Here is a 23,035-nt window from a genome sequence, read left to right as displayed (position 1 = left end):
CAAACTTACATTCTCTTTTATTCATGCACTGACCAAAGGATAATAGAAATGCATGAGTATTTTTTGATTCTTTGCCAAAGAGATTATTATTTAGTTTCTAACTCAAACGTCTTCTTTCTACAAAGCCTCCTCTGAGGCATTCCATCAGAATGCCCTCCCTTTGATGTAGCACATCCAGATGGTCTGACTTGGTTGCCTGCATCTTTTCCCCCATAAATTATGAGGTTTCTTTTCTGGTTAAAAATTGTAGCTAATATTTATTGAAGGTTGTCCTATCTGCCAATCTCCCTGATAAGTATACTTTAAAGGACTTGTATTATTTGTTTATCAAACAACCCTTTGAGGTGGTACTATTATTTCTATTAATTTACAAATAAGGAAACTAAGGCCAAGTTCATACAGCTAGTAAGGGTAGGGTCTGCCCTGAATCCAAGGCCATGTTATGACCATTGCCTCAAATTCCTTCTTGGCATGGGTAGAGGTCATCTCTTACCCATCATTGTCACTCCATTATATACAGCTGAGTGCCTGCAACAGGCAGGTGTTCAGTCAGTGTTGACTGGTATTGAGTGGAACAGAAATGCCAGGATCATGAGCACCTTTGCTGTGACTGATTGGTGTCTGACTTCTCTGCTATGAAGAGGAGAGTGCTGGAGCAAACATACTCCTTTGGCTCATAGCTCTGTCTTACGTCATTTGTGTGGTTTCCTTTCTCTTCCTTCTTTCTAACTAAAGTATGTGGATTAGAAGTTAGAGTTTAGTGCACAGAGGGAAAACATGCTTGAGAAGGAAAACCTTTGGAATCCAGGAAAAAAAGAGATTAAAATTTATGCGTAGGGTAATATTTAACCTAAAGAAATCAAGATGTTATATGTAAATGGCATATTGCAAAACAAGTCAAGGTTTTAGTGCTGGTTCAGTGCCCTTTCTGATTTAATATGGTTTGATAATAAACTGCTGGGTGGGGCTTAAAGACAGCAAATCACATGTGTGGAATTGGGCATTACTCAAGCAAACAAAATATCTGTGCAACATATTTATTTTATGTAGTCGAGTAGGAAACAGTCTGTAAGAATTCAGCAGTCTCCTGGCCTGCAGAAAAAACAGAAACATGAGCACAGCAGGAAAAGTAAGCAAAAATGTTTTTTGTTTGTTTCTTGGTTTTTTAAGTTTTGGAAATATATTCTCATATAATACACAAAGAGATGTATTTAATGAATAATTTAAAATTTATATCTGAATTAAAAACAGTACATATACTGAAATACAACATAGAATATATGCTTCAATATGCAATGTGTATAGAACTACACTGAAATAGGCTACTCCTAAATATCTTTAACAAGAATGTATGGCATCCATACCTATTTAAGTCTTTATTTCCTATATTAAATGAATGTACAGGAGTTACAGCCAATCATAAGTAATTTGGAAATCTAAAGTTAGAAATATTTTTAATCATGAAGTTATCTTTATCTCAAGAAACCATAATTTAAATGTTACTCTTTGTAGTTTATTTATTTATTATCATTTTTTTATGAAGACAGGAAGAAACTTAAGTCTGATGAAAGTTTTATTGACTCAAGGCATTAGAATCATCAACGCTAAGCAAGCCAACATCAACATGCAAATTCTGATTTAACAGGGTTTTTTTTGGCTCAGTCTGGGAAATTTCTATAGAAATCCTATAGAACAATATCTTCTCCATACAAAAGTCAACATGATTTTATAAAAAAAATAATACTGATGTAGTTTGAATCATTTATTAGCACCAGGAACAAGGATATTTGGTTCTAAGTCTTCCTTAGATTTTTTTCTTTGTTCAGTGTGCTTATAGGCACAGAGAAATGTATGTGGTCATTCAATATAATCAATTCATGTTGTTTAACTGCTTAATTCCAAAAGCCTGTGCAGCCATGTCTGGTACATTTGTTGTGTTACGAGTGGATCACACATTTTAATATCTTGCTATGATAACTCAATTTAAAGATTCTGAAGTTTTGATACACAGGCCTATATCAAACTGATGGTTGCAAGATGGGAGGAGGTTGGGGAACTGGGTGAAAAAGGTGAAGGGATTAAGAAGTGCAAATTGGCAGTTACAAAACAGTTACTGGGATGTAAAGTTACAGCATAGGGAATATAGTCAATAATACTGTAATCACTATGTATGGTGCCAGGTGGGTACTAGACTTATTGGGGGAATCACTTTGTAAGTTATATAAATGTCTAACCATTATGCTGTACACCTGAAACTAATTTAATGTTGTATGTCATCTGTAATTGGAAAATGAAACAGTTTGTTTAAAAGATTGATTGGAAATCTCATGGGTAGCCAATTGTCAGTTTTATGACTTCAACCTCTTTATTTTCATTCATCACCGATTAGCATTTACAATGGCACATTACATTCCAAATGAGGAATAGTTAGAAAAAACAAAAATTTGTTGAAACTGAGGCTGAAAGAAATAATGAGTTCAGAGAGCAAAAAGGCAAACCAAAAGTATTCATGAAAACAATAAATGCTAGGAGATCAATCCTCCCCTTCATGTACACCATCAATCAGTAGCTTTCAGCTTTGTGATAACACTTCATTTATATTTACACTTCCTGCATTATATTTCCCTCAAATGCCAAATAGCAATCTTAATAATACCTGCTTCGTAAGGTGATTGTGGGAACTTAATAAATTAATACTACAAAACACTTAGGATAGTGCCTGGTACATAGAAACAATTCAATAAATGTTAGCCACTGCTATCGTTCTTGTTATTATTTAATCTTTTGTTAATCTTTCACTGTCATGGGATGGTGAAAAGATAAAGTTGGATTGATCTTAATTCTCTGGACAGCCAACTTTGTGACTACTAAGATTATTCCACTACTGAGTCAATTGAACCTTATTTTTTTCATCTGTAAAATAGACCAATAATTCGTAATACTGCCCTGTGAGGTTTAAAGATCAAGCATGTGACTCATTCACACAGGCCACAATGTGATAATCACCTGATAAGCAGGACCTACATGTCCAAACACAACAAATGTACCAGACGTGGCTGCACAGGTTTTTGGAATTAAGCAGTTAAACAACATGAATTGATCATATTGAATAACCATGTACATGTCTCTGTGCCTAGAAGCACACTGAGCAAAGAAAGAAATCTAAGGCAGACTTAGAACCAAATATCCTTGTTCCTGGTGCTAATAAGTGATTCAAACTATATCAATATTAATTTTTTATAAAATTCTGTTGCCTTTTGTATGGAGAAGATATTGTTCTATAGGATTTCTAGTGTATTATTTCCAAGTACTCTGATATTTATTGTGACATTGACCATGGCAAACACTGCAAGGTGGGAGAACTTGACATAGAAAAAATGAAAATGAATTGTCAAAAGGATAAATTTCAATTTAATTTTTAATTATATTTACAAACATGCCAATTCTGTCTAGGAAAAAGCTCTCTTAACTGTATAAGCTTTGCAACAATGAAGACAGGTTTTATATTACATACTCAAGAGCTAAAAATATGTGTTCAACTTTTATTTTGAAGAACATTTATGGGTAAGCTACGCTACCTAAAAAGTCAAATGCACAGTTATCCCATTTTTAAATATATATGTGTTATGTGGATGAGTGGTGCATCTGTGTGTGTGTGTGTGTGTGTGTGTGTGTGTGTGTGGGTGTGTAGCTGTAACTGCTGCAATTTTTGGCTCACATCTAACCTGGAAAGAATTGCTACACATAAATTAAATATGAAAACAGAGCTGTCAAAGCTCACTTTCAAATGAGTGGTGCAAACAAGTAGCACACAGAAATAGCGGGGAGAGAAAAATCAAAGGAGGAAAACAGGCAAATTGAGAAAGAAAAATCATCTTAAGCAGGGAGGCAAGTATGCAGCTGGAATCATAAGTCAGATCTTTTGGCTTAAATGGAGATTTGAACAAGGGGGCAGTAGATATTATGTGAACAAACAGTGAATCTGTCAGCGAAGTAATTGTGATTTAAAACTTCAATGGACTATAGATGATTATGATGTGTCGGTGTAGGTTCATCAATCATAACAAATTTTACCACTCTGGTTGTACAACTATTGGGGGATGTTGATAATGGGGGAGGCTGTGCATGTATGGAAGCAGGGGGTATATGGGAAATCTTTGTATCTTTTTCTCAATTTTGCTATGAACCTTAAACTTCCCTAAAAAGAATAAATTCCTAATAAAAGAAAAGGGAAAAAAAGAAGGGAAAAAAAAAAAAAACTTCATGTATAAGCCAACAGTTGTGGGTAAACAACCGATTTCATGACAATATTAGGAAATATCAGGAATAAACAGTCTTTGGAGCAAAAACAACATAGGGATGGCTTAAAAGAACATATTCCATTTTATTTCAGTGTCTCATCATAATTAATTCTGTTTCTCTTCCTTATGTTATTGTTTACACATTTTTAAAAACAGGTATTTTTATTCTCTTTGCCAATCAGAGGTTGTCCATTTCTAGGTAAAATTTGTCAGGCTGCAGACATGGGGCTAGATGTTGCACATAAAAAGATGAAAGTCACATTCCCTGACTTCAAGAGTGGGGAAAAACTGGTATCATCTTTCTGCTCAATTTCCAGGTAATTAAATGCAAAGCGGCTGTGCTATGGGAGTTAAACAAACCCTTTGCCATTGAGGAGGTGGAGGTCGCACCCCCTAAAGCTCATGAAGTTCGTATAAAGGTGAGACACCTTTTTCACTTCTGTTTAATTTTACGTTTAAAAAATTCAGAAAATAGTAAAAATGGAAAGGACCAAAAATTAATTAAGAGGCACCTTTTATATGGTAATCCAAACAGTGGAATTACATTTCTTGTCAAGGAAAGATAAATACAAACTGTTAAATTTTTAAAAAGAGAACAAAGAGTATATACAGTATAATCTTAATGTCGACCTAAATATAGTGGTAAACTGACTCCCGCTCCAAATGGACAAAAAGATTAATTTATTCAGGAAAGCCGAGGAATTGCAATTTGGAACATGCAAACTGTAGAAACCTAAGGAGAGTCCCTTGAGGGTTTGGGGCAATCTGTACTTATTAACAGAAAATTTAAAGAGAGGAGGGTTCAGGTACTGTCCATTAAAATCAATATATTATTTGTGATTCTTTTATTATTACCTAATACTTCCTTTTTGTCTTGTTTAATCAGTTTGGGCCTCAAATTTTGCTTAATCTGATGATAATATTGCAATCATGTATTCTTTTTTATTTCATTTAAAATGTTTTTTTTTTTTCATTTTTAAAACAAAAACAGATACCAGCTTTGAAAATTCCCTGAGGAGACAAAACCAGTCCAGTCATACAACCAAAGCTCAATTCAGTTTATTTTGTGTCGGCGATTACCCCGACCTGGATCAATTTTGCTTACATCTCTGGAAACCACAAGCAAAATTTCCAAAGGTTGATAAGAGGCAACCCCTGACCAACTCTTTATCATTTAAGAAAATTCCAATATTATCAGTTTTTTATAAAGCAAGCATTTATAGGAAATCAGTCTCTCAGTTCTTGTATTTTGTTTTCCTGATGACATTTATGTGAGATTTTCCATTTTATTATCTGGTTCCATTTTAGATTGAAATTCTTTCACACTAATAAAATAAAAAAGGATTGATGTGTTTTACAGAAAAAAAAGTACATAGGAATATATATCAAGATTTCAAAAGCAATTAGCATTAGAACTTAATTGACTTAATTTTCTTGGTGCTAATCTGCAATTTCTACTTCTATAAAAAAGAATGCATTCTTGTGTATTATACAAGACTTAAATATTTCAGAAACAATTGCTTTACAGATTGTTCCAAATTGTTTAAGGCAAGAAAGGTGAGTAGAGGAGCAATTTAGACTGAATAATCTTTGGTATAAACAAATTTGTGTTTGGGAAGAGTAGGGATTATTAGCAAAACCCTTGAAAACTCTATAAAATCCCAACTTCAGGAAACTGGGCATATGAAGTCCATCTAAGGCCCATAATCTTTTCGGAATCTAATTAGTCTCCCTTTATCCTGTAGATGGTGGCCACAGGAGTCTGTCGGTCAGATGACCACGTAGTTAGTGGACACATTTTCATACCTCTTCCTGTGATTGTTGGCCATGAGGCAGCTGGGATTGTGGAGAGCATTGGAGAAGGAGTGACTACAGTAAAACCAGGTACAGAATTCACCCCTGGGGAATGGACCTCAGTTCAGGACCCCAAGGTCATCCAGCCTGAATGATCAAGATGAAGCAATGAGAGATGAAAGAGTTTGCCGAAGGTTGAGGCAGAGCTGGGACTTGAGCAGAGGTCTCCTCCTTTTTTGCCTCCCTGCCTGACTCAGGCATGCACGCTGGCATGCACTCGCATCTTCTCTCTTTCAGCAAGCAGTTGTTGAGTACCTACTACATGTCAGTCACCAGGTTAGATCCCGGGGAGACGTGAGGATCAAAAGAGACCCACTGCCCGCCACTGAAGTGTTCATAATCAAATAACTTTCATTTTAGTGTTGCTGAGCACTCTCTTCTTTCAGGTCCAAAAAAAAAAAAAAATACAACTGGGACAAGTTAAAAAACAAAAGTATATGCACTGAGCCTCTAGATCAGTGTATGGAAACGGTTCTGTGCTGACTTCACAGGATGGGGACCATGAGGCTCTGACTAAATCAGCATGATCTCTTCTTAGGGAGGAAGTACAGCCAATTCACTGGTTTCCTCTTCCAATATGGCCGTCCTTCTTGAACATGGAATGAATGAAACAGACTAGTTGCAAGGAAAGGAAAGAGACCTAGCAGGAGGCACTCTGCCATAAAGAGTATCTGTTTTATTACCTTTAACTATGGTTAAATGTAACTGGTTACAAAGTACTATTTTATCTTTAGTATTTATTTTATCTTAATTTTATTGTGCATTAATATATTAGAGGTAAGGAGTGAATAAATAGAAAATCTTCATGCCATCACCTCCATATCAATTTTATGTATTAAATGTTATGGCCCAACCATTTCTATGGGTTTTGTGGATAGGTAGCATAGATGATTAAAAATAAAAATTATTTAATTCTAAAACATCACTCCAGCCAGTAGATTAGACATCCCCCCTTACCAAATACATAATTGACCTGTGAACTGAAAATATTAAAATAAATGGTCTGGTTTGAGTTTCAGCTCTAAGTATTTCCTTTAGTTAAAAATAAATTAATAATAAACGATACCCTTACTTTTCACCCTGGCTCCCTCCACCATAGCAGAAAAGAATAGATAGTTAACAAATTAATTAGCTAAAAACATTTGAAAGTCAGTTCTTATCCTAAAACAATATGCCTAACTCATTGTTGAAGGTTGAGGTTTTCAAAGGAATTTCTTGAATTCTTCTTTGTCTCATTTTTGTTACCTTTCCTTAAAAAAGAACTAAAATTTTAAAAATGAGCACTCATTTCATCGTAAAGATAAGCATAGTCACTTTGAAAAGCCAAGATAAGGTTGTAAAAATTCTTGTCTTTACTGTATCCCAAACTATTTCAAAATAGTGGCTATCCTCAACATCTAGTGGAACTATGGCGGCCTGTTCACAACTAAAATTTATAATTATACATACAGTGGGAATATTTAAGATTTAATTACTAAGGATTAAATGAGATGATATGTATAAAACCACCAAGAGAAAGGGCACACCATAAAAGACAACTATTAAATCCATGTTGTTTCCCATATTTGTATTTCCCCTTTGGCCATCTTCAGGCATATATAAACCCAAACAAATAACAGTGCTACCAGGCACTGACCAATGACATCATGATGACTAGACGATTCAAAGACGAACGCCTCTAATCCATACGCATAAGCTTTAGGTTCTTGCTCTATTAGTTCCTAGGTAGAAATTTAATAAGCATTTGCTCTGTCCCCCTCTAGGTGATAAAGTCATCCCACTCTTTACACCTCAGTGTGGGAAATGCAGTGTTTGTAAACACCCAGAAGGCAACTTCTGCTTGAAAAACGAGTGAGTTTCTGATACTCTCCTTACACAGGCAATGAATTTGCACATAACTATGCTCCTGTCTCATGCCCTTGTGTGTCTGTGTGTTGCACTGGCCAGTTTGAGCAACCCTCGGGGGACTATGCAGGATGGTACCAGGAGGTTCACCTGCAGAGGGAAGCCCATCAGCCACTTCCTTGGCACCAGCACCTTCTCCCAGTACACAGTGGTGGACGAGATCGCAGTGGCCAAGATCGATGCAGCCTCACCACTAGAGAAAGTCTGTCTCGTTGGCTGTGGATTCACTACTGGTTACGGGTCTGCAGTCAAAGTTGCCAAGGTAGGAATGACAACGGATGATAAAACCAGTTGCCCTTGGACTGTGAGAAACCAAAAGGAAAGTGATGTCTCACAGGAATAAAGATAATTCTTCATAGATTTACTCATAGCTTGCCCCACTGCTACCACAATGATGTTGATATACTCCATAAAATTGAGGGTGTCAATTACTAGTAGAAAAATGCCCTCAGAAAAAATTAAGAGCATATCCTAGAAAATTTATCTGTTTATAACAAGTGAACAGCTGTTTAAAACTGTTTATAACAGCTGTTTAAAAGCTGTTGATAATTAATGAAGAAAAAGTAAAGGTGCCATTTTCAATTATTATTTTCCTATATTTGTTCTTTTGGGGATTAATAAATTTTCGAGCTGGGGCCTCATATGGTCCTTCATTCTACAGTTAGTCAGCACCAACATGCGCCAAGCACACTAGGTTCTGCTAGGTTCTGAGGCAGCAAAACTAACGACATAAAGGAGTTGCCTTTGAGGAGGATCTAGTTCCAGATCCTCTACTCTCAGAATTAGGATCAATAGTAGATTTTAAATCCTTACCTGATATACCTCTAGACCAAGGATCACCAATATACCTGCTCTGTGGATATTTATGAAGAAAGCAATGAAGCTTCAATGGTGCCATATGTATTTATCCCACTGATTGGGGATTTCACTGTTGTGTCTCCTCCCGTGCCATGAACACACACACACACACACACACACACACACACACACACACCCCTTCAGAGGTGGTAGATTTTAAGGAGAAATTCTTTAAAGGCTCTTCTTCCCAAATGGCTGGAAATTGAGTAGGTCCAGATACAAGCTATTTGCCCAAAAATCTTATGGCTGGTTAGTATTAGATCTGCGACTAGCATGTCTTTATCAAACCTCCTGATGAATCTTAAACCATAATACATAATTACCTGTATTTTAAAATCACAATCACAAGCCTCATGTTTTTTCTAAGTACAAAGTGGTGGTATACCCCAGAGAATAATTACTTGGGACAGAAGGAATAGTTTACCCATACTGAAGGCTGACTCCTATAGCAGTCTAGGTTTATTAAACAGCCCCTAGCCAATTTCAACAATTGAGAGCATGTGTTTTTCAAATTTCTGTGACTCTACTACTAAGTCACTTGTGCAATTGCATCATCTGAGCTGTTGGTCTAATGAGCTTATATACAGAGCAGAAGCCACGGGCTCTCCTGATAGTGAATTTCATCCATTATTAAAATGTAGACCAACTTTTTATTGCATTATTGTTCATTAGTGTGTTTTTAAAAGCAAGAACAAAGACCCACTAAGATCACATGATCTCAAGCTGTATCACCTTGAATTTTCCTGTTAAGTTTACCCTGTTGTTAGGTTTGACTATAAGCTGAGAATAACTCTTCTATGCTTCACAGCTAATTTCTGCTCTCTTACTGGTAATGAATACCAAAAGTTAATGAACCAAGGAGTAATCATTGAGGGTTTGATAGGATTATTTTTCAGTCTCCTGGAATAATCTTTTCCACTAATTTCATTTCCCCAAATTTGTTTTTGTGTATGTACAATGTACTGAAACTGGCTGTCAATGGATTTGAGACACTAGATTCTCTTCACGATGGGAGTCATTGCATTTAGAGCTCAAACATTATCCAGTCCACTGGCTTCCAGCCTGGGCTCACCATTGGATTCACTTGGGAATGAACTGGGTCTGACCTGCAGAGATTCTGATATAATTGGTTATGGACTATGAATTGGGCACTGAATGGTTTTAAAGCTCCCCAGGTGAGTCTAATGTCTGGCAAAGTTTGAGAACCACTGATCTAGTTCAATTCCCTCAATTTAAATATGAAGCAACTGAAGCCAAAAGAGGTTTTCACAGCAGGTTGGACATAAGACTCTGAGTAGCATCTCATAACAGACGACTTTATACACCTTAGGAATTTTCCAACAATTATTACTTAATCCATTTTTGAATTTTCTGAAACACAGGTCACCCAGGGCTCCACCTGCGCTGTGTTTGGCCTTGGAGGAGTCGGCCTGTCTGTTATTATGGGCTGTAAAGCGGCAGGAGCAGCCAGGATCATTGGGGTGGACATCAACAAAGATAAATTTGAGAAGGCAATGGAAGTGGGTGCCACTGAGTGCATCGACCCACAGGACTTCAGGAAACCCATCGACGAGGTGCTGAAGGAAATGAGCGGTGGAGGTGTGGATTTTTCATTTGAAGTCATTGGTCGGCTTGACACCATGGTATGTACCATAAAATGCCTTGAAATACCTGTTTCTGCATTCTGGATTATGCTTTTAGACAGCAGAATATAAATATCAAGTGTACAGAATATTTTTAAGACTTTGAATGATGACTTTCCATCTCCATTGTTTAATTTATTATTATAAGAAATGTTTCATTCCATTAGCTAGGCCAAATATGTCAAGTAATATTTCCCCTTCAGAGAGGGAAGAGGGTTATTTTACTGAGCCATTACAAATTTACTTTGTTAATTTGTAGTTTAAAAAGACAAACTCAAGTAAATATAAATAATACAAGTTATATTCTCAAATTGGCAAGTTTCATTTTTATTTTTTCCCTCATAATTTTTAGCAAAATACTTTAACAATTTTTTATATGTTTTTGTGAATTTTGATATTTTTCATATATCATAATTTGGTCAAAAGGAATCACGAGCAATTTAAGGCCAAGTATTATTTTATTACAATAAAATATGTGCCATTTTACCACAGTAGACAGCAGAGTGCCTGGCACATATAGTAAGCTCCCAAATCTATGAGTTACTTTTAAAAGTGAACATACTTTTAAAAGTGAGCATATTTTTCCACCAAAAAATTTAAGAGATACATATCTCACAGCATTGTTATAGATTACGTGAGATAATGCATGGAAAATATTTAGCCCAGTGCCACCTATCAATTGATGAGCTCTTTATAAATGTCAGCTGGTGTTACTGATAGGAAATACTGTTTCCAGTCTTGCTATGCTTACATCACCTCTGGAATATACATGATATTACTTTCAAATAATTGCAGACATCATCATTTACCATGGAGAAGACATCTCCAGCTATATACCCTTCAGTTTCTCACATGGAATTAGATTGTTACTTTATTTGAAGACAACAAATGTCCAATAGCCACATGTTCTGAGTGTGTCTGGTTTTCCAAATGTCATACTCTAAAATCAAACTGCTAATTGTTATATATTGCTGGGGAATCCTTTACCATTTTCATACCATAGACATGTATAAACACCTGACTGGAGGGGGAAGGCTTTCTTTTGAAGTTCCATAATAACAGGTTTCATTTAAAGTAAAACCAATATACATTTTTTGAAGGTAAAAAGCTCATTTAAAACATGTCCATTTCAGTCCAACAGGTATGTTAAAAGGTGCTCACCACCATTACTTATCCTGGAAATGTAAATCAAAACCACAATGAGATAATATCTTACCACTCCTGTTAAGATACTTATTATCAAAAGCACAAGAGATAGGTGTAGGCGAGGGTGTGTAGAAAAGGCAACAATTGTGTACTGCTGGTGGGAATGGGAATGTAAATTGGTTCAACCATTATGAAAAGCCGTATAGAGTTTCATCAAAAAATTAAAAATAGAGCTACCATATGATCCAGCAATCCCACTTCTGGGTATCTACCAAAGGAAATGAAATCAGAATCTTGAATAGATGTCTCCACCCCTATGTTTAGTGTAGCATTATTCACAATAGCCAAGATGTGGAAACAACTTAAGTGTCTATTGACAAATGAAAAAGAAACTGTGATATGTATATGATGGAATATTATTCAGCCATAAAGAGAGGAAAATCCTGTGATTTGCAACAACATGAATAAATCTGGGGGACATTATATTAAGTAAAATAATTCAGACACAGAGACAGATACTTTATGATCTCACTTATCTGTGAAATCTAATAAAGTTGAAGTCTTAGAACAATTGAGTAGAATGGTGTTTGCCAGGGCTTGAGTTGGGGTAGGAAACGGGGAGATGTTGGTCAAAAGGTACAAACTTTCAGTTATAAGATGAGTAAATTCTGGGGATCTAATGTATAGTGAGTGATTATACTTGATAATATTGTATTCTATACTTCAAATTTCCTAAGGGAATAGATCTTAAGTACTCTCACAACAAAAAAGAAAATGTTAACTATGTGAGGTAATGTATTATTAACTTGATTGTGGTAATATTTCACTTTGAATTTGTATATTAAATCATCACATTCTGCACCCTAAAGAAATCAGATTGTATAAACTACATATACACAATTTTTGTTAGGCAATTGTTCTTCAACAAAGCTGGAAAAAATGAAATGCAGAAATCAGAAAAAGAGCTTCCCAGGCAAGAAAAACCTAAAGGAATTCATCACCACAAAACCAAGTATTACAAGAAATGTTAAAGGGGTTTCTTTAAGAAGAAGAGGGGAGAAAGAAGAACATAACCATGAATAATAAAATGGCAATAACTAGTTACCTATCAGTAATCACTTTTAATGTAAATGGACTAAATGCTCCAATCAAAAGACATAGGGTAGCTGAATGGATAAGAAAACAAGACTCATACATATGCTGTCTACAAGAGACCCACTTCAAATTGAAAGACACACAGACTGAAAGCAAAAGGATGGAAAAAGATATTTCATGCAAATGGAAACAAACAAACAAACAAATCTGGAGTAGAAATACTTATATCAAACAAAATAGACTTTAAACAAAGGCTATAATAAGAGACACAAAGAAGGACATTTCATAATGTTAAAGGGATCAACCCAACAAGAGGATATAACTCTTGAAAACATTTATGTTTTCATAGATGAAAACATAAGAGCATCTAAATACATAAGGCAAATATTAACCAACCTAAAGGGAGAAATTGACAGTGCTATAGACATAGTAGGGGAATTTAATACCACATTCACATGAAAGGATAGATCTTCCAGTCTAAAAATCAACAAGGAAACAGTGGCCTTAAATGGAATATTAGATCAGATGGATCTAACTCATATTTTTAGAGCATTTCACACCAAAGAAGCAGAATATATATTCTTTTCAAGTGCACATGAGGCATTTTCCAAGATAAACCACATGTTAGGCCATCAAACAAGGCTCAATAAATTTAAGAAGATTGAAATCACACCAAGTGTCTTCTCTGACTACAATGGTATGAAACTAGAAATTAATTACAAGAAAAAAAACTGAAAACACACAAACACAAAGAGGCTGAACAACATGCTACTCATCAATGAATGGGTTGACAATGAGATCAAGGAAGAAATCAAAGATACCTTGAGACAAATGAAAACAAAGACATAATCATGCTAAGTCTATGGGACACTGTGACAGCAGTCCTAAAAGGGAAATTCATAGCAATTCTGGCCTACCTCAAGAAACAAGAAAAATCCCAAATAAAAAAATCTACCCCTACACCTAAAGGAACTAGAAAAATAACAAACAAAACCCAAAGTGAAGGGAAGGAATGAAATAATAAAGATCAGAGCAGAAATAAATGAAATAGAGTCTAAAGAAACAATACAAAAAAATCAATGAAACCAAGAGTTGGATTTTTGAAAAGATAAACAAAACTGATAAACCAGACTAATCAAGAAAAAAAGAGAGAGGACCCAATTAAATAAAATCAGAAATGAAAGAGGAGAACTGAAAAATGGCAGCACAGAAATACAAAGGATTATAAGAAAATACTATGAACAATTATATGCTAACAAATTGAAACATCTGGAAGAAATGTATAAATTTCCAGAAACACACAATCTTCCAAGACTGAATCAAGAAGAAACAGGAAATTTGAACCAACTGATTACTACTAACGAAATCAAATCAGTAATTAAAAAACTCCTAATAAACAAGCTGGACCAGAAAGTTTCACATGTGAGTTTTAACAAACATTCAAAGAAGAATTAACACCTATTCTTTTCAAATTATTTCAAAACATTCAAGAAGATGGAAGACTCCCAACCTCATTTTTGAGGCCACCATTACCTTGATTCCAAAGCCAGAAAAAGACATTACCAAAAAATAAAACTATAGACTGATATCTTGATGAACATAGATATAAACATCCTCAACAAAATCTTAGCACACCTAATTCAGCAATACATTAAAAAGATCATACACCATGATCAAGTGGGATTTATTCCTGGGATGCAAGTTTGGTTCAATATCCACAAATCAATTAACGTGATACACCAAATAAACAAAATGGAGGATAAAAATCATATGATCATATTAATAGATCCAGAGAAAGCTTTTGACAAAAATCAGCATCCATTTATGATAAAAACTCTCAGCAAAATGGAATAGAGGGGACATGTTTAACATAATAAAGGCTGTATATGACAAACCCACAGCTAACATCATACTTAATGGTGAAAAGCTAAAAGAATTTTCCTTAAGGTCAGGAACAAGACAAGGATGTCCACTTTCATCACTTTCATTCAATGTAGTACTGGGAGTCCTAGCCATAGCAATCAGACAAGAAAAATAAGTAAAAAGCATTCAGATTTTGAAGGAAGAAACAAAACTGTCATTATTTGCAGATGACGTGATACTATACATAGAGGACCCTAAAGGTTCCACAAACAAACTATTAGAACTGAAAAATGAATTCAGTAAAGTAGCAGGATACAACATTAATATTCAGAAATTGATTGTATTTCTATATACCAATAATGATTTATCAAAAGAAAAATTAAGAAAAACATCCCATTTACAATTACATCAAAAAAATAGTACCTAGGAATAAATTTAACCAAAGAGGTGAAAGACTTTTACTCAGAAAATTATAAGACATTGAAGAAAGAAATCGAAGAAGATACAAATAAATGGAAGCATATACCGTGCTCATGGATTGGCAGAATTAACATCGTTAAAATGTCCATACTACCCAAAACAACCCACAGATTCAGTGTGATCTCTATCAAAATACGAAAGGCATTTTTCACAGAACTAGAACAAATAATCCTAAAATTTATATGGAACCATAAAAGACCCTGAGTAGCCACAGCAATATTGAGAAAGAAGAACAAAGTTGGAAATATCACAATACCTGATATCAAATTATACTATAAGTCTATAGTAATCAAAATAGTATGGTACTGGCATAAAAACAGACACATAAATTAATGGAACAGAATAGAGAGCCCAGAAATAAACCCACACCTTATATGGTCAATTTATCTATGGTAAAGAAGGTAAGGATATACAATGGCATAAAGACTGTTCAATAAATGATGCTGGGAAAACTGGACAGATACATGCAAAACAAAAAAAGAAACTAGGCCATCTTCTTACACCATATACAAGAATAAACTCAAAATAGATTAAAAAATTAAATGTAAGACCTGAAACCTTAAAACTCCTAGAAGAAAGCATAGGCAGTAAACTCTCTGACATTGCTCTTAGTAATATATTTTCTGGTCTGTATCCCCAAGCAAGGGAAACAAAACAAAAAATAAACAAATGAGACAATATCAAACTAAAAAGTTTTTGTACAGTAAAGGAAATCATCAATAAAATGAAAAGACAACCCACTGAATTCACCAATGATACATCTGATAAGGGGTTAATATCCAAAATTTATAAGATATCATACAAGTCAACACCAAAAAAAAACTAACAATCTAATTTAAAATGGTCAGAGGACCTGAATAGACATTTCTCCAAAGAGGACATACAGATGGCCAATAGATGTATGAAAGATGCTCATCATCAGAGAAATGGAGATAAAAAACACAATGATATATCACCTCACACCTGTCCGAATAGCTTTCATCAATAAGTGAACAAACAAGAGTTGGCGAGGATGTGGAGATAAGGGAACAGAGAACCCTTGTGCACTGGTGGGATTTCAAATTGTACAGCGACTATGGAAAACAGTATGGCGGTTCCTCAAAAAATTAAAAATGGAACTACCTTATGACCCAGAAATTCCACTTTCGTGATTTTATCCGAAGAAATCCAAAACACTAATTCGAAAAGACATATGCACCCCTATGTTTACTGCAACACTATTTACAATAGCCAAGGTATGGAAGCAACCTAAGTGTCCGTCAACATATGACTGGATAAAGAAGAGGTGGTCATATATAAAATGGAATACTACTCACCTATAAAAATAATGAAATCTTACCATTTGCTACAACATGGATGGACCTGGAAGGTATTATGTTAAGTGAAATAAGTCATACAGAGAAGACAAATACCAGATGATCTCACTTATATGTGGCATCTAAAGAACAAAATAAACAAACAAACAAAACAGAAACAGATTCATAGATGCCGAGAACAAGCTGATGGTTACCAGATGGGAGGGCATTTGGGGAGCTGGGTGAAAAAGGTGAAGGGATTAAGAAGTACAAATTGATAGTTACGAAATTGTCATGGGGATGTAAAGTACAGCATAGGAAATATAGTTAATAATAATGTAATAACTATGTATCGTGCCAGACTAGTCAGGGGGATCACTTTGTAAATTATATAAAATCTAACCACTATGTTGTACACCTGAAACTAATATAAAACAATATTGAATATCAACTGTAGTTGAAAAATTTTAAAAATGGGGGAAATTGAAGTGGAATAAGAGATTCAAATCTCCAGTTATAAAATAAATAAGTACTGAGGATGTAATGTACAGCATAGGGAATATAGTCAATAATATTGTGAGAGCATAGTACAGAGTCAGATGGTTGCTGGACTTACTATCATGATCACTTCTTTAGGTATATAAATGTTGAATAACTGTGGTGTACACCTGAAAATTTAATACTGTATATTAGCTATGTTTTAATAAAAATTTTTGAAAAAATAAATCAGAAAAAATTTTCACTTCAGAAATGAACAGTACTATATTGAACGGTTAAAAAGGGAGACCATCAAGTGGACAAGAGACAAATTTTGATGATGTTGATTATCGACCTTATATCTTGTTCACCATCAGAATACCTGTTTCAAAGTACTGAGTTCAAAATATCTATTCAATAAAGAAATAGATAATGAGTTAGCTCCTAGATTGCCTGAGAGTCATGTGATGACAAAACATTACTTTTATTTGAGGAATCAGACTTCATATAGATATGTTTGTAATGATATTTCCCTCTTCATTACTTTATAAGGAAGAATTAAGCCTACACAAATTCATTCATCCATTGTCTGATTCAAAACTTATTTTCTGGGCACTTCCTAAAGCCACAGCACTATCGTAGGCATAATGGGAAATGAAGAAGCCAAAGACCTAACCTCTTCTCTCCACATGCTCACAATCTAGCCCAATCAGTGTTAACATGATACTGTGTATTATGAGTGGGGACTAGCAGAGAATCAATCCATTTTAATGATGCCAACTATTAATTTTATTCCAGATGGCTGCCTTGTTATGCTGTCAAGAGGCATATGGCATAAGTGTCATTGTAGGAGTGCCTCCTAATTGCCAAAATCTCTCCATGAACCCCATGTTGCTATTGAGTGGACGTACCTGGAAAGGAGCAATTTTTGGTGGTACGTATTTAGGCTTGAGGGCTGAATTCTTATTAACCTCAGGATTTCTTCCTTTTTACAAGTGACTAGGCCAGGTTTTGAACATCAACAGTGTTAAAAACAAATTAAAAGTCTTTGTTTCTATAGGCTCCAAATCAACTAGATATGGAACTATTACACAAGTTCTCAAGACAGAATTTTTCAATGTCCCCATAAACTAGGATCTTTCAACACCACTTCTTTTTATACATGTGACTGCGTGAGGCACTGAAATACTGAGTAAGACCTAGGAAATTCGTAAGCAATAATTCACATCTGCTCTCATTGCCCTAATTTAGACAATTGCTCAATTTGCTCGTTGGCTTTGGGAATAACCATCCACACTATAATTTCTCTATGAGAGAGCTAATAACTAAGGACCCTGGTTTATGTAGGCAGATTAAAAAAAAAAAAGTCTAACCACTGCAAAAGTATATCAAGGATATTGAAACACTTTATCTCTTGTTAACCTCAATAATAGTCGTCTGAGTAGTAGTAAATAGAAGCAGAACTTTCATTTTAATTCTATTTGGAAAGCCTCCTCTCCAATTATCCACTTAACCCTGCTGCATTTAACAATGATGTTGTTTTCTTTTCAGGCTTTAAGAGTAAAGAGTCTGTCCCCAAACTTGTGGATGATTTTATGGTTAAGAAGTTTCCATTAGATGCGTTAATAACCCATGTTTTACCTTTTGAAAAAATAAATGAAGGATTCGACCTGCTTCGGTCTGGAAGGAGGTAGATTTTAAGTTTCGTTTTCATTGGTGGGGGGTTGGTTAACAGAGACAAAAAGTGGAAGTATGAGAAAAACATTGGAGTGCCTAGGTTTTCTGTTATTAGTTCAGTCTTTGCAACTAGAATATTTAAGATCATACTGTGAGAAGCTAAGAACAATTGCTTTACATTTCCTGTTCTGCTGAAACCAAATTATGTATGTTGGTTACAGTGAATCTAAATGATCAAAGCCGCTCATCTTTATTTACAAGAGAACACTCACCCTTGCAAGGAAAAAGATTTAGTAACACAGTCATAATTATAACTGGAATCACTGCAGGCTCTGCCTGGCCACCTAAAAATGTTGACCATCAATAGCTGTAAATTTAAATTATATTCAGGACCTACTCGTTATGGGAGTAGGTGGAGCTACATTGGGATTGTTTTCTATATAAATATCACTATTTTTTCATACAAAACACTATTATCATTATTTTTTACTTTACAAAGAATTTTTCACAAGTAAAAAATTATTGTAAAGGGGAATGCTGTTTTAAATGTTTAAGTCATACATTTTCTCCAAAGCTTAGGAAAATAAGCCAATTTCATTTCCTACCTCTAACATTTGGCTTTTACAACAACCTAAAAAGAAAAATTTTGTCACCTGCATTTATATATGAGGCACAACTAGGAATAGGCATTTGTACGCATATCTAACTTCTACCTGCCAGTTCCATAGCCCATGCTTTTTCTGCGACCTCACCCTTATCATGAGGCTTTCTAAAGCACTCTAAGCACTTTAAGTATTTCTTAAGCACCCACACATGCAACATACAGTAGACACTTACTTTAATAAATATTATTGAAGAAGGAAAGAAACTAGCATCACAGTGCACCAGATTACATTCTTTCTGGAAAGCAATTTAGTAATTTGTATCAGAAACATTAAAAAAAAACAAACACTTAGAGTCTTTGTCCCAGCAATTCCATTTCCGGGACTCTATTCTACAGAAATAATCAGATATGCAAACCCATCTATTTAATCATGTTCTTCTATTGTCTACAATATCAAAAACTGGAAACATCCTAAAAGCCCAACAGTAGGGGGATAGTTAAAGAAATTCCAACCACCCAGTAGAAATAAATGAAGCCATTAAAAAGGGATGGTTTCATTAAATTGAGAAATTCTCATGATATAATTTTAAGTTACAGAATAGAGAATACAGACATATGTACAATATGATCCCAAGTTTTCCACAAGCACAATAAAAACTTTACGTATGTCTAGAAAAAAGTTGATCAAAATTCAGTCTAGAAAAAAGATCAAAAGTCAAGAAATATTAACACTGATTAACTGTAAATTGTGGAATTGCAGGTTATTTTTGCTTTATTTACACTGTCCTTTAGTTTCTAAATTACATATATTTTTCTTATATATATGTTGATATATATGTATATATACATATATCATATGTATACATATGATATATATCACATACATATGTATATATCATATGTATATATATCATATATATATATATATAATTTTTAAAGACATGAAGACCTTCTTTTTCTAAAAGTATCCATCAAAAGATGATTTTTAGAAAGGACATGAGTTCCAGTGTAAATGTTACATTTCTTATCTTCCCAAGAATGAAGTCTCTCTGAATACAAATCAACTTGATTATCTACTTCTAAGACTCCTTAAGCATCTCTTTATCACAGCTCTATTAAACCTTCAACATGGTCTTACTTTTATTTCATCATCAGTTCCTTCAGTCAAGTTACCTGTCATCTTGTAATTTGTGCAATTTTGTATTTGGCTTTAAGCACCCCACACTAGATATGTGACCTAGAGCAAGTTACAAATCTCTTCAGGCCTTAGTATTTTTATCTCTAAAATGGAAACACTAGAACCTGCCTCATAGCGTTGTTGTTTAAGTAGAGGTTTAAAAGACAAAATACACAAGAAGCATCTAACGGAGCATGTGAGAAATAGCAAGACCTTATTATGTGTCATTATCCATTGTTGTTTTGGATTTTTTTTTTGGGGGGGGGTTATTTGTTTTGTTTTGGTTCCCAAGTTTTATTCAAGAACTCATACAACATATTCCAGATAAATGAGTTTTAATCCTCATCTTCTTCCTCTTCTTCATCCTGGTTAATCTGGAAGTAACACAATTGTAACTCTCTGTGCTGTTAGCAACTACGTGCAACCAATCATGAGGATTATTATTCTGCAAATAATTTTAGTGAATTATTTCACATAACGTTTAGAAAAAGTCACCTCAGAAGTTACACTGATCTTGCTCTAGCTCCTCTGAATGATTACAACCCCCTGCACCGAGATTCCCAGCTTTTCCATTCACTTTGATTCTCTCAGGAAGAAACTGCTTAACATTGGTAGCCTCCAGGATTCCATTTCCTACCAGTGGGTGCAGTCAAGGGTAAACTTTAGAACCTGTTTCTGTTTTTTGCCTCCCTTCCCCACAAGCTTTTTCATAGGCAGCATGGGGGTAGTGGATGCAGAAAAGTACCCGTTGTTGTTTTGAATTCATTGTTATGCCAGGCTTGTAGGCTCTCAAAAATGATTTTTTGAGGATGCTAGTATATAATGAAGTCTAAATAACTGTCATGTTCAGGATGTTATGTGTGAGTGTAAGGTTAAAGAAAACACAAGAGTGAACTAGGAAAAGGTGAATTGCTCTTTGAATTGACTGGAATGCATAGGGATAGGAATGGAGTGGCAGGAAACACAGACAGCTTTTCACTGAGGCACATCAAATGCGCCTTGGACTGTCACATGGAAGAGTCTGAATTACCTAAACATCAAAACAATTAATATCTTTTATTTTCTGTTTCAGTATCCGTACCATCCTGACATTTTGAGGCCATACAAACACTTCACTTGTAGCAGTCTTCTGGCTCCTTCATCATCTGGAACATCAGTCAAACATTAATAATTCTGTCCTTCAGAGATGCTATCAATAAATTACACATGGGAGCTTTCCCAAAGAAACAAAAATAGATGTAAAATCATTTTTCAAGCAAATGTTTAAAATCCAAGTGAAAGGTAGATCAACTATTAGCTGAGTAACTGAATCCAATAAACATTCCTTCTTAATCATTCCATTCACATTGAATCATGTCATCTTTCCCATTGAGGAAAAGTATTTCTTTTGACTTCTTGCACTGTTTGTATCTTTGCCACCTTTAGTCACTGAAGCCCAGTGGAGGAGGTCCTCATTATGCTTTCCGGCAACATGCACATGATGGTCTCTTATGCTTGAAGTCTTCTACTTTTGCCTCTATTCCACTGTCTGTATTTTCCTTTTTATGAAATGTACCAAAGCCCGAAGGTAAAAACTATAGTCTGGGAAATGCTACACTCATAAGTGAATAAAGTCCAGAACATCTAAGTGCAGGTAATTTCATAGCAAAATGTCACACACACACACACACACACACACACACACACACACACACAGACATTTTGTATATGATGGAAGAAAGTATACTTATTGCTTTTATACTGTTTGCAATGAATATGTAATTGTTCTTTTAAATAAAAACAGGTTCATGGTATCTGATAAATGTGAGGTTCAGATATTAAATGTGAAACCTGAACTAAAATCTGAAATTTTTACTCATGAAAGTGCTCTATTAGCTAAACAATCTTAGTTAATTATTACGGTGAACTAAAAATGAGTCATAGGTAATTAAAAAGTAATATGGTGGCTTGAAGTGTAGGGATGGAAATGAAGCAGCTGTGGACACAGCATGTAAAATGGTAACTAAAAAATGGCACATTTATTGCACCTAAAATACAGTAATTTCTTAATATCATTTAAAAAAGAAATGGCACAAACATCCAAAGCAATATATTTTGTAAGTAGATATATACACATATATCACACATATATTTGTAAGTAGATATATACACAGATGTACACTTTTGCAAGAAATTATTTTTAATCTAGAACTTTTCTATTAACTACCATGTCTTAAAGTATCTATAACCCTGGAATTAGTTTAATTTTTTAAATATTGAAAGCCTGTTTACCCTTGGGATCTAATATATAGTGATGGAAGGAGAACTGACTCTGGGTGGTGAACATACAATGTGATATATAGTATATAAAATAGATGATGTATTACATAATTGTACACTTGAAACCTATGTAACTTTACTAACCATTGTCACCCCAATAAACTTTAATTAAAAAAAAAAAAGAATAAATACATATTGAAAGCCTATGGTACATTTGTTAATGTTTCCCCACTTTAGGTAAAAAATTTGCATTTTGAGTTTTATCTTTAAATGTGTAAAGAAAAACTTATTCCTTTAAAGAGTTTTATCTATCTCCAAAAGTATATTTGTTTCTATATCTATAATTTGATGTTGTAGAAAGGACTTTAGACTAAGAGCTAGTGATCTCCCACTTACTTGTG

At 34.6% G+C, this 23,035-nt stretch overlaps 1 protein-coding gene and 1 pseudogene across 1 annotated transcript; one reads left to right on the top strand and one right to left on the bottom strand.

Moving 5' to 3' along the window:
* The first annotated feature begins 1,072 nt into the window (after positions 1-1,072).
* Positions 1,073-21,713, top strand: ADH1C (alcohol dehydrogenase 1C (class I), gamma polypeptide). The gene is made up of 9 exons (XM_033106232.1): positions 1,073-1,129; positions 4,619-4,720; positions 6,047-6,185; positions 7,919-8,006; positions 8,103-8,322; positions 10,301-10,561; positions 17,716-17,851; positions 18,469-18,607; positions 21,448-21,713. Exons 1-9 carry the CDS (start codon positions 1,112-1,114, stop codon positions 21,470-21,472), a joined length of 1,128 nt encoding a protein of 375 aa, XP_032962123.1. The 5' UTR covers positions 1,073-1,111; the 3' UTR covers positions 21,473-21,713.
* On the bottom strand, positions 20,177-21,438 carry LOC117022271 (60S ribosomal protein L22-like; annotated as a pseudogene).
* Positions 21,714-23,035: the final 1,322 nt, after the last annotated feature.

This window comes from Rhinolophus ferrumequinum, chromosome 5 (genome assembly GCF_004115265.2).
Source record: "Rhinolophus ferrumequinum isolate MPI-CBG mRhiFer1 chromosome 5, mRhiFer1_v1.p, whole genome shotgun sequence".
Lineage (NCBI taxonomy): Eukaryota > Metazoa > Chordata > Mammalia > Chiroptera > Rhinolophidae > Rhinolophus > Rhinolophus ferrumequinum.
Note: the sequence above shows the minus strand (reverse complement) of the source record. Positions and strands in the feature narration are given on the sequence as shown.

What these genes read in the sequence shown, in the direction of transcription:
- ADH1C (XM_033106232.1), top strand. An exon ending in AACTTCTGCTTGAAAAACGA is followed by an intron (nt 8,007 to 8,102) that starts GTGAGTTTCTGA and finishes TGCACTGGCCAG; the next exon opens with TTTGAGCAACCCTCGGGGGA. An exon ending in GAAAGGAGCAATTTTTGGTG is followed by an intron (nt 17,852 to 18,468) that starts GTACGTATTTAG and finishes TTTTCTTTTCAG; the next exon opens with GCTTTAAGAGTAAAGAGTCT.